The sequence below is a fragment of the Triturus cristatus genome, chromosome 11 (genome assembly GCF_964204655.1).
Source record: "Triturus cristatus chromosome 11, aTriCri1.1, whole genome shotgun sequence".
Lineage (NCBI taxonomy): Eukaryota > Metazoa > Chordata > Amphibia > Caudata > Salamandridae > Triturus > Triturus cristatus.
This window is the reverse complement of record NC_140594.1, coordinates 1,065,704,586-1,065,717,614: the sequence shown is the minus strand read 5'-3', so window position 1 is coordinate 1,065,717,614 and position 13,029 is coordinate 1,065,704,586. Positions and strand designations below refer to the sequence as shown.

At 40.2% G+C, this 13,029-nt stretch overlaps 1 protein-coding gene across 2 annotated transcripts in view; it reads left to right on the top strand.

Annotated features, from left to right (window-relative positions):
• Window positions 1-13,029, top strand: part of MFN1 (mitofusin 1) — a 199,430-nt gene that overhangs the window by 80,007 nt on the left and 106,394 nt on the right. For both annotated transcript variants that reach the window (XM_085635396.1, XM_085635397.1), the window contains exons 10-11: window positions 5,809-5,930; window positions 8,655-8,781. In XM_085635396.1, coding sequence (XP_085491522.1) covers window positions 5,809-5,930; window positions 8,655-8,781 — 249 coding nt within the window. The remainder of the gene's footprint in view (window positions 1-5,808; window positions 5,931-8,654; window positions 8,782-13,029) is intronic.

Below are 13,029 nucleotides of genomic sequence, written 5' to 3'. Positions count from 1 at the left end.
AAAACACTCATACTTATGCACGTGAAAGGGCTACACAGATACAATATCACTGACCTCTGTAGTGCAGCTACTCACATTCTATACCAACAACTTAGATTTTTAATGGTTCATGTTTTTAAAATATTTGTTTGCAGGTATTTAGAAAATCATTTTATACCTACCCCTATTTTCCAGCTGTATTCTGTACTAACCTGTCTCTTTTCTTATTGATTTCCCTTTTATCCTGTACAGTATGTGACTAATTCCTTCTCTTACTCTCTATTTTGATAAATTACTCTTCCCTTTACACCTAGTCTAGCTCTAACATTGTGCAGATATTTACAAAACTATTGCTCTTCATTGCTGAAGTCTAGATCTGCTTCATCGAGGCGCAACAAACAACTTTAATCATTTACTTTCATTTTCTTTCTTTATCCTTCTTTTGCACTTATTCTGATTTTATATTATTCATTAAAAGTATTTTTTTAACAGTCACTCTTTGTGCTTGCATCACAATGAGTCTGTGTGTGTCAGTATTGAATACCAATCAAGATTGAGGTTTCCATCAGGAGAAAACATACCGAGGTTTTCTAGCTACAAAATATGATTGTTTTTATAAAATAAAATCAGATCGTGTGAATAAGAAATTGATTGATTTTGCAGCTCGTCATTTTGTTTTATATTAAAAATAGGCATGTTTTTCTGATAATCTGCCCTCTTTATTAAAGTCTGGTGGCTGCCTGTGATAAAGTGAGTACACTCAGGAGGACAAGTCTGTGGTTTGGAGGATGGATGTGTGTACAGTAATTGTTTTAGTGCAACTCTGAAGCATCAGTCTTGCTGTTCGATGGTTAGGCACCTCACCAGTCTAGTTTTATTTTTCTTTACCTCCACGTCTCCTGCCCTGTTTCTCTTCCCAAAAAACTCTTCCAAACTTCAGTGCCATGAGACATTCATGTGTGAAGTGTTTGGAGGCTCTGAAATGAAGTACATTAAAACCCTTCAGGACATTAGGACTCATTCACCTTTACTTTAGCCACTTATTACAAACTATCCGGGAATACATTTGAACGTTTCCACCTTAATTAGAGCACCGTCAACATGGAAATTTGTTCCCAATTAGGGAGGACAATTTAGGACTCCATTCGTTTCCTTCTAACCACATCATCAAATTGCTTCCCTGGATCTCAATTACGAATTTTTCTACTGGACAGCACAGTCTTCAAATAAAGGGGTATTTACATCAGATGAAACAGAAACCCTCGAAGATTAAGGTTGAGGACAACTACAGCCACTAGAATTAAACCATTTAAGAGAATGGCAATGCTTATCAAAATCAAGCTCTGCTGATTTCATCTAATGACAATAGCATGAATACACATAAAACCTCGAGAACCATTTTATTTAACACCTTGTCAGCCCAATTGACATGTATATACTTCATGAAAATGTAACTGTAGTACACCTTTATTAGAGATGTATAAATCAAGGTCAGCCAAGGACCCACCTGGCGTTTTACTTTTTGTCCCCTGATAGGAAACAACCACCTTCATGGCCTGGGTGGGCAAGAAAGGAGATTCTCATTGCCAGATCCTTTCTGGGTCCTCGCAAAGTCCACTGAGACGTAGGCCAGCACTCACTTCTGGACCGCCTTATTAACAGTACTAAGGGTGTGATGTCACACACATATTGGATAGACCAGGGAGGGATTCTTAAGCCCCTCCTAAATGCCCAAGCATTGTGGTAGTGGGGGTGGCTATTAGAGGGGCTAAAAGCAGCTATTACTGCCCTACACCAGCTCTTTCCTAGCAATGCCCACCAGCTCAAGACACTTTTTTTTTTTTCTTCTGCAGGAATGGAGGTGGCAAATAGATCAGCAGGAGTAACCCAGCTTCTGCCCCCCCTCCCTCTAACCACCCACAAATTCCACTCAGTTCCTCACTTGGGAGCAGAAAAATGACATATTTTGCAAAATGGGAGCGGTTTTGTGTGTGATGTCGGACTGAAGGATTGCATCCTTTTCCTATACAGGACCATCTGATACTGTCATAACCTCCGGAGCTAGCTAAGTCAGGGCTCAAACCTACCCCCAGCAGAGTTTTCCTGGTAGAATTCTCAGGTTTTAATATGGCACATAAAAAGCCATCCATATGGTCACTGAGAATTGTGACATTTTATGAACGGCTTATTCATAGTGTTCCCACCATCTAGGACACGTCAACAGTTATCGAGCTAAATGCAATGCTTCCATAGTTGATGTCCAACCTGGTCCAACCAATTCACAAATTAAGTAAAATACTTGTAAGAAATTGGGTTGTTGGTTGACTAGGGTGTAAGTCGTGGTCAAGCAGCAACCACCATCCTTGTCAGGGTAAGGCACAAGCGAACCCCAAATTAACTTGTACTCCACCCCCCTCCTCCACCTCCCCCCCCCCCCCCCCCACTCCCCCACCACCCCCTGGTAGCTTAGCACAGAGCAGTCAGGCTAAACTCTGAGGCAATGTGCAAAGTATTTGTGCAACACCTCAAACAGTAAAAACACAGCACAAAAGGAGGCCACAACAGATTTAGAAAATAGAGTAATTGTTAATAAATAAAACAAGACTAGAATGAGAAAAATCCAATTAGTAGAATTGGAGTTATGGATTTTTTAAGATGTAAGTGAAAATAGCGCAAAAAAGCACAAAGCGCCAACAATGGATATCTGTTCGTGCCGGACCAGGAAAAAGTCACAATTTCAGGATGACCACGATGGAGAGTGGGCCAACTACAGGGATCCAGTTAGGCCCGCTGAACAAAGTACCTTAAAATCGGGGTTGCGGGGCGTTGAGGGGGTCTGTGTTGAAGATGCGTCGCGCAGCCGAAGCAATGTGTCTGATTCGAGATGCTTCGATGTGAGGTCCTGCGCTGTTGTCGAGGATCCCGTTGACGAGGGCATGCAGTTAGGGGGATGCGTCCGTTCTGAAGAGCTGTTAGGCTGCGATGCGGAGTCAGGCATCGCCGTCAAGGCTGCCGTTGACAGGAGATGCAATGGCCCATGTTGAAGTTGCTATGCGCAGTCAGGGTGATCCGAGTACTGCAGCGGCGATGGTCAAAACCACGCACAAGTGGTGATGGCTTAGTCCTGCTCGGTGATGCGCCCCGCAGCACGGAATATGTGTTGGTTCTGCTGGACCCACAGAGGCTGGCAAGCACCTTAGGCCTAATTCCAAGGGTCAAGGACTGGGGTGGCACCACTTGGCAGAGTAGACTTGCACAAACCAGAGTGCAGATGCAAGTTGGTTGGAAGCCTGTTATGTCCCTGAGGTGTCAATTCAGGACATCGGCCAACTAGCCCTTGGAGTCACTCTGGGTTCAGGAGATGCAGGTCCAGTCAGTCTCACCCAGGCAAGAGGGCAGCACCACAGGGCAGCAGTCCAGCTGAGTAGCAGTCCTTTCAGCAGCACAGCAGTCCTTCTTCCTGGCAGAGTATCCACAGGTCTAGAAGTTTGCTGAAGAGTTAGTGTCTGAGGTCTCCTTTTTAGAACCTGGTGCCCTGGTTCTGGAAGGTGAGAGAAGCTTCAAGACAATGTCTTGAAGTGCACAGATGCCCTGCCTTCCCTGTCCTGGCTCCAGAGTATCTACAGGGGTGCGCAGCAGTTTGTGTGGAGACAGTACACATCCTATTCGGATGTAAGTGAGGCTGGTCCCAGCTCCTCTCTCCCATCCTGCCAGTTGTGGTCCATCCAGTCACATCTAAGTTCCCATTGTGTGTGGCTGTCTAGGAGGGATGCACAAAGCCCAACTAGTCATCTGACCAGAGACAGGCTGCAGGTACGAAATGGCTAAGGCAAAAAAATGCCAACTATGTAAAACTGGCATTTTCTGAATTTTATTTCAAAATCTGACTTCACTATACGTTTGGATTTTAAATTAAGATTCTAGAGACAACAAACATGAATCATTTATCCGTTTTCCATTTGGAAAGGACATGTATAAAGTGTGCTAGGACAACTCCAATGTTATCCTAGGAGTCTTGCAGCAGTGAAAATAAATGAGTTTTTCACCACCAGGACATGTAAAACTTAAAAGCACATGTCCTACATTTTAAATACATTGCACCCTATCCTCTTTGGCTGTCCAGGGCATATCCTAGAGGTGTACTAAATTGGAAGATTTGGGCCTGGCAAAAGGAAATTTCAGCTCCTCAATAGCAGTTCTGAGACATGTTTGAAGGGCTACCTAAGTGAGTGGCACAATCAGTGCTGCAGGCCCACTCCTGTGGCCAGGAAAATCTAATTCGGTAAACATAGGAGGAGTGAAGGCAAAAAAAGTTTGAGGGTGAACCTGCAGAGAGGGCCAGGTCCAACAATACTGAATCTAGCAAACTGCATTTATCCTGTCAGTGCCTTGTACTACGATGTTAAAGTTACATAGGGACTTCCACTTAGACAGCAGAGAATGAGTCAAGCATGTTAATCTATGACCTACACCAACAGTGCAGAACACAGTTACAGGTAAATAACTCATATTTTTTTTAAGTAACGTAAACAGAAAATGACAAGAGGGCCTCACAGTATGCTAGAGATGGCCGCGGTCTCGCAATATGCTAGAGGTGCCGTCTAAAAGTAGTAACTATATGCAAGATTAGAAAGCAACCACTGCACCTTTGTAATGCAGATTAATTTTCAAGCACTTGACACAGTGCACTAGATGAGACATCCAGAGCTGGATACAATATGTCACTTATGGCATCTAGAGGTGGCAGCAATAATCCAGGAAAGGCAATAAGTACTGTCAAAATGAGGCTTCTAAATTGGATAGGGTACTTCGATTGAGATATGCACTGAGCTGCACCCTTTGCTGCTTCTTTATTAACTCTATGTGCACCCAGCATTTCTTGTCTTCTTTCCATATTTTTTAATATTGTTTACCCGCTTTGATATCATGCAATATGAGATGCTAAAGGACAAGTGAAGCTAGTGCTGCGGTTCCCTTTGCTTTAGTTGTTTTAAGTGAAGGAAGTTTAAAGTGCTGCAGCACATGCTATGCTTGGTTAGAGATGGTGTGACTGTGGAGATTGAATTGTGTGTATGTGTAAGTGTGTGTTGCTGCTTATTCTGTATCCTATTCTGTGTGTATGAAGCTTCCAATGCTGTTGGTATTTGTACAACAGTATAGGTGCAGTGGAGACCCACATCATTTTCTGGGTGATGTCAATTTGGCTTGTGATCTTTGTAGGGATACTTCATCTCTAAGGTATTGTGTAAAACAGGCAGTAATGGCAGGCGTTATTGTAGACCGAAGACAGCCAGGTTGTGAATGATGTGAAATAGAAAAGCATTGGACATAGAAATAACAAATTAAGTCGAGGATGATAAACAATAGTGGAGTGTCATCACTGTATGTGCCAAACATGACTAATCAGGATGTGTGCAGAGAATGTTTAGTTCAACAGATGTACAATCTGTATCTAAAATTGAGTGTTTTCCTTAAAGTGACACCATTTTGTACATAAAACAGCATCTGATGTAGGTGGCATTTGTTTTGCTGTTCACAATCTTTATGTATCTTCTGATGCATCACTTTATACTATTTGGTTTAATTTATGTCTTTTCTTTGCCCTCAGTACACATTACTGTGGAAAGATAGGTACTGGCTTACTGTTGCAATGCCATATTTCAGTTTTCTTTTAATTTTGCTTTTTTTAAATTATGTTTCCTTTCCATTTTGAGTAAAAGGCAGCAGTAAGTGAGTACTGTGTTAAATCCATTGTTGATTGGAAAGTTCATATTCCTGAGATTGTTGATCTGGAATCACAGTAATGTGTTATGGCTTGGGCTCTCGCAGGAGTGTATCTCGCAGTCAGCAGTGAAAACAAAGTTTGAGCAGCACACTATCAGAGCTAAACAGATAATAGATGCTGTGAAAAACATTATGGATGCGATTAACGTAGCAGCAGCAGAAAAAAGGTGAGACAAATTGTTCTACACAATTTCTTTTAATTTCATAATAGTAGGGGGGACAGGACCTTCTTTAGAAAGAGATGTGAAGATTTACTATTGTATTAGAAATTAATATGGAGGCAGGAGGATTTACGAGATTGATTGAAATGGATAAATATTTTAAACAAAATCCCGATTACTGTGGTTGTCGCTGTTCTTGTATAAAGCCTTATTAATGTATAGTTCAGGACACAACGTTTCTGGCTAATTTAGAAGACTTTTCAGATTATTACAACTGTTGCTTGAAATATGTCCCACACAATACGTGATAGCCCAGAAATTGTGAAGACTAGCTTTTCGATTTAAGGTGTTGAAATGACAGATTTACTCTACTTAAGGTCTGGAGATAGCAATTATGGGGCAATTGATAGAAGCAATACAAAAGAAACATTGACAATTTAAGAAGACGGCCTACAGCAAGAGAATGATTGCTAAGGATTAGAAAAAGGCACTGATTAATTAGGTTGATGTGAGGTTTTTGAAAAGATTAAATGTTATAAGGGGAGAAGATAGCTGGGGAAATATTGGGAGTTTGGCTTGGGTTTCTTGACCTAGCTACCCACCAATAAATATGCTCATGCGAAGGAGAGAAGCTGGGCTAAGGAAGGCGGCTATAAGATGGTAACAAGTAGTGGAGCAACAGAACTTAGTGGGCAATTAATGTGAGATCTATAGGAGAAAGCAATGGTAAAAAGATGTATACTTTCAAGCTCTTTGCTTGTATTGATTTTGTTTAATCTGGTGCAGCAGAAAGCCACAACAAAGGAATATATTTGCTGGTTAAGTAGATAGGATTAAGGTTTGACGTGCAGCCTGTAAGAGATGGAGAAATACTGTATTGCATAACGATCTTGAACCTTCCAAAGTAACACATCAGTACATTTTTTTTTAAACAAAAAGAGCCACCCGGGTAGATGTGACCTGTGGTATTTTATTTCACTGGACTTTTACATCAAACCCCTCCAAATGTAAAAACGCTGAAACTGTGTACTTTTTCCATAGGCATCAGATGTTGTGCACTTGTTTGGAAAATCCAGTAATTTAAAATGTAATTTTGTGTAAATTCTGTTTATTCAATATAAAACAAAACAACACAAGGCCAACAATTTGACGACTCGCGTCCCTGTAAAGAAAGCATCAAATAGACCCACATGCCATGGTACAGGCTGTAACAACTTCATAAAAACATATATAGCCAGGGCTGATCCACTCAGGATACTGTCAAAATCCTACATAAAATGGAATTTTGAAAAATGTGTTACCAACTTTGTAGTTTAGTCTTTTCTTAGAACAAATTCTTCAAAATAGTAATAGAACCATCTGGTTCACATTTAATCTGTTTCCCAGTGTCTAGAAATAAAGAATACAACTCATTAGTATTTTATTTATCATTTATACAGGTGTTTAAAATATATCCTTAGTGATAGTTTATTTTATAGACTTTAATAATTTATTTCCTATTATTGGAGATCAATATGTGCAATGTTAATCCAGTTCACATAATTGTGATTCTAGAGCTCTTCTTGTTTAGAGCTAGTGTTTATTAATATTATAGAGAGCATTATACTGAAAACCAATCACACCAGATGAAAAGAAAAGAAAATGGGCATGTCTACCTGGGTGAGAAGGAGTCTGAGCTAAAGAAAGGCTAACCTTACAGTTCCCCAGACCGTATCCTCACCAAACAAGAAATGTAGGTACTCCCTAAAGGCCTCTCGCATTTACTCTTAAATGATGCAGATACTAACCCTACAAAAGCCAACCAACCATCAGGAGAGTTACACCTCTGATCTTTTTTTTATGTTGAGATTTCATACTCTTATTAAAATTAAAAATCCACGGTCAGTCCCAGTTCTTTGGCAGAGTTCAGAAACATATTGTGTTAAGCTTTATTTGCTGACCTTGATTAAATGACCCAAAGTGACCATAAGAAGAGAAAGTATATTTTACAAAAATAACATTGAGATTTCTGAAAAGACAAATCCCTCATAAAACGTAAAGTGGACAAAGGATTAATAATTTAGGGCCTCATGTACTAAACATGTACTTGGTAAAAATGATCACAGTTTGTACACTGATTTTTACCGAATGCATTGGTATTTTACAAACCAACCTGTGTACTAATGGGTCTTTTCACAAAAACAGAATTGTAGTGGGTCCCAGTTCGACCTAACTCATGAATGTTAATGAGGCAGGTCGTAGATTAAGGAATAAAATAAAATGGGATGCATTCAAAGAAAGAAATATTAAAGCTTTACAAACTTTTTCTTTTTTTTTTTTTAAGGAATTAGCAGTGGTATAATGGACCATTGTGTACCCCTAAAACATGTTTTTCCACATTCACAAAGGGGAAGGGTCCATTGGCAACCCCTTCCTCTTTTGCAAATGACTTACCTTTCTGGTGTTGGTAAAATATTAATATTTTGCAACCAGATTGCGGGCACAAAACATTAATAATAACCTTAAGTAATCAGCATTTGGAACGAATGCTCTAAACATTCACTTTCCAAATAGTGATTGGGTATGGTTTCCTAAAGCCATTTAACAATTTGGAATGCTTGTTTGTTGTGGCAGGGAAAACAAAACCTAGAGTGAGCAGGGATTTAAACATTTGGCCCTGTAAATATATTTGCTCATGTTTTTTTATATGCTACCTAAACCATAGACCTGTTCGTTGTACCCTACTCCCAGGGTTTTATCAATGGAAGAGCGAGAGGATCACAGGGACAGGTTGGACTACGTTCAAAAGCAGCTGTCCCTGTTGACCGAAGATATGAAGAAACGAATCCATATGATGACAGAGGAGGTGAAGTCTAAGGTAAATTACGTGCTACATCAGTTTAATTCTAGGACTTAAACTTCTATATTTTCAACTATGCTTTCATTCAATATTATTTAATTGTTCATTTTTCAATTGCAGTTTTATGTTTTGATTTTTACATATTTTATTTTCTGTGCTTCTCCCTAGACTGTACAGAATGTTCCACGTGATTAGACTTATCCTAAAAAGGTCAACCTAGCTATTTCAAGTTCAGGAAAGACTTTATTTTATTTGATTTAACACACCAGTGAATGATTGAGGTCTTCCTTACCGCAAGCACACCCATCAAAGGAAACTTTACAAAACCCAGTACCTTTGATGTTCCTCCTAGGAAGACTGCTGGAACTGTCCTATTTACGTGGAGTTTTCTGTTGAATTAATTGTCAGAAATACATCCATCATGTGATTTCAATCTGAGCATTGCACAACACTCTGTAAAGAAATTGATAAATGTGCTGGTGGACCTTCCCTCTCCGACATCTATGCAAGAGCACACTGCTTGTCTCAGTATGCAATTACTGTAGCTAAACTGTGCATATGGACCGGAGTAAAAATATAGCCTGCGGCTCTTAGTGGCCAACAGCGTTTCCAAAAAGATGTCTTCCCACTTCAGGGTGACCTGGTATTTCCTGTTATGTCATATGTCTTAAAACTGGGTAGCCTGACCTGGTAAATGCTTATACGGTCTGAATTTATAATTCTCTCTTGTGCCTGTAGTGAAAAGAACAGTTGGGAATCAAAACTTCAAAATTCTGATAAGTTGGTTATCGGCTGCTTACACATTGTTCATTGCCACAGGAACATACAGAGGCGTTTTTCTTAAAACAAATCAAAACTGTGGCGAATTCAGTGACACAGAAGTAAGCTTATTTTGCTTATGTTATTTATTTCAGTTGGCAATATTGTCTGGCAAAGTAGGTGGCAGAGGTGGAAGCAGATTATTTCAGTTTATCTAGAAGACATCTGTTTTACGCATAGGCTAGACACCATTATTAATGACCTGGTTCAGCCATTCATCAGGGTAAGACCTTTACTTTGTCCTGTGTATCTAAAAAGGGGTGGCCTGATCTGCGTATTGCTTCTTTTTTGGGGTATATTGATTTAATGTTATAAGTATAGCATGACAATATGCATCAAATCATAGGTAGTGGAAAATAAGAGATCCAGCATCGTACCTATGTAGACTGTTGTATACAGTTAGTGTTATGCTACAGGGCATGGCAGAGTTGTCGGTATCTATAGAGCAGAGTCCTGTGTAGCTCATAGAGTTAGGTCAGTTGTTCGAAGGATTTAATATGGTTGTGGTCCCACTCTTCTCCCAGCAGAAAGTTAGCGATATAAGGTCCCATGACTTGAATCTTCGCAGCTGTGCCACTTGTGTCAACCTGGAACCTCCCCATATGGGGAATGGCTAGTGAGTTTAACCAATCAGTAACCATGTTTTAAGGTCTCCCGCCAACACAGAATTGCAGTCTTGTGATTTCTGGGAGTGAGTGGGGGAAGTCCCACCTTAAAGCAAGCATAGGAACCAAGGTTTTCGAAGTTATGCAACATTGACTGCAAGATGGAGTCCTGTCTGTCTCCAAACAGCCAATTTTTGACTGACGCTTTTGCGCTGCCCAATAACAGAGCTTGAGGTCTGGGACTTCTAAACTGCCCTTGTATGTGGGAAGATTACATTTGTGATAGTATATGCTAGGGAGTTTGTCTGCCCACCGCAATTCGGCAGTTCTGGAAAGAAGGAAGACAGGAGTATAAGCGGACAGTTTTGTAGCACGTAGGGGAAGTGTCTCTACACGATAATTTTATCAAGTGCCACCCTACCAATCAGATTGATGGTCAAAGATCATCTTAGTTCCAAATCTTTGCGAGTGTGCCACATAATTGGGGCAGTATTCAAATCACAGGCTCTCGCTGGTGACTATTATGTTCAGCTATTGAAAATAACCATCTCCTGTTTGTACTTCTTATTTTGCAGCATTGGGACACGTATATTACAGTACACAGACCTAGTGCCACAGTGCATGTTCTGTCCTAGATGTGGTCGGATTTCTTCTTTTCTTAGATACTGGAGTCTTCCAGCCTTTTTATCATCAGGATTATGTGGCCACCCTGCTGTTTTGCAAGGCTCTGCACAAAGCGATCACTGGAACATGTCTTTAAAAGGAAACCTTAGATGCTAAATGCTCCATTCTCCTGAGATTGCTTTCAAAGTTTGCAAATGTGAGGGAAGGATAGTTACTTTAAATCACCTAGTTGACGTTGCATGAACCATAAGGCTGTTGGTGGTAATGTGTCTAAGCATTTGCTCAGCAAGTTTAACACAAGTCAGTTTCAAAGGATCCCTTCAACAATTAGCTGAGATAATGTACCATTTCCATAGGGAAAGCACTCATAAGAAAAATATGCAGCGGTAAAGAGTCCTTCACACTGTGAGCTGACGCCCTTCTAATTCATTGGTGTAGTGGTTCAATCACTGTCACAGTAGTACCCTTTGCGTCTGCTGTTAATGGAATCCTTGAACCCGATATGTTAATTGGGTTTTTTTATTTTTAGAAATCATGCCCTATGCCTCCCCACCCCCTCTCCTTCGAACTGTTCCTCAGAAATAGTGTTTAGAGCATGTCCAGTAGTGTTTTTGAAATGTTTGTTATTGGGGATCTTCAGTAGAGAAACCGTGATGATTAAAAGTTCCCTTCTGATTATACCTTAGAGCTTGTGTAGGAGATATCTTACTATAACTGTTTAATCTGGTACTTGTATAGTACACCCTCCTTTCAAATTCATTTTGTACTGTGTGACCTCCTTGCCCTGATTGACTCAGCAGATCATTTTTAAATGCCGAAATCCTTTGGAGATTGCCAAGAAGAGGTCACAGCCGCTAATATTTGTTAATTACCTGATAAGCCTACGATCACTATACAGTCACTAAGTCCCATGTACCTTATAAGGATAGGCCACAGGTTTGATGTCCTCTTGCCACAGTCTCTTTAACACCTTTTATAAAGGCAAAACATATTGGGTGAAAAGGGTTTTACAGTTGTTTTCATCTGAATATTTAAGACAGTCCATCTCAATCCAGGTTGTGGTTAATTGTTTTTTTTCTCACATTGTTTACATTACAATTCAATTATCATTTTCGAAAATAAAATAGATAACTCCATGCATAGCTTGATTTGTTTCAAGCTGTTATCGTCTAGGTGCTTCTATTATCAGTATTTCACTAGTTGGATGTGGATGATACTGCTGCACGCAGCAGAAGTCACTGATCTGACCATAATGTTGCATATATTTATTGGTGCTGTGTAGAGTGGTGACAACTTAGGTGGAAGCCAAAGGGGAGGAGCTTCAATGAATCAATAGGTCAATACAGGTAACCATTGCAAAATGCCTAACATGATGACTTAATTTGCAGTTAAAAATACAATTATCTATAAATGGTAATACATATTGGCAAGTGGGTTAGCCCTTTAAAACAAATAATATTGTCAGAGTTTGTTGAGGTTGTTTCTTTATGTGCTATCACCCTTTATCAGTCTTTCTTATTCACCAGTGCCAAGTTTCTTATAGGTAGGACATATTTACTACAATGGTTGTTTCTCATTGGAGACCTCTAATTCAGATCATTACGATTGTGGCACTCAAGTCCTTTATGCATACCATTTTGTGGGCAAGGGGGAGGCAGGGTGCAGGAAATTGGGTTACTGGTTGAGGAGGTAAAATCCTACTCAAGCAGCAGCCACAACTTATGTTAGGGTGAAATCACAAGTAAACACCAAATTAACCGGTGCTTAACTAACCCTCTAGTAGCTTGGCACAAGCAGTCAGGCTTAACGTGGACACAATGTGGAAAGTAATTATTCAGCACTTTAAATAGTAACAAAGTGAAAATACAACACAAGACAAATCTCATAGCAATTTAGAAACCTAGAGTTTATTTGTGACCAAAACGAAAGCTTACAGGAGACACGATTTTAAAGTTTTAAGTGATAATAGTGTCTAAAAACACAATGCACCAACTGTGATTATCTGGTCGCGCCATACCAGGACAAAGACACACGTTCAGGCTGCCTGCGATGGAGCGTGGGCCAGATACAGGGACCAAGGTAGGCCTGCTGAACAAGGTACCTTAAATTCTGGTTTGCAGAGCATTGTGACCTCCCGCACTAAGGATGCGTCACACATCAGTGGTTCCGAGGAAGCGGCGGGCTACGTGGGGCAGAGTCCTGCCTCGTCGTCGAGGAT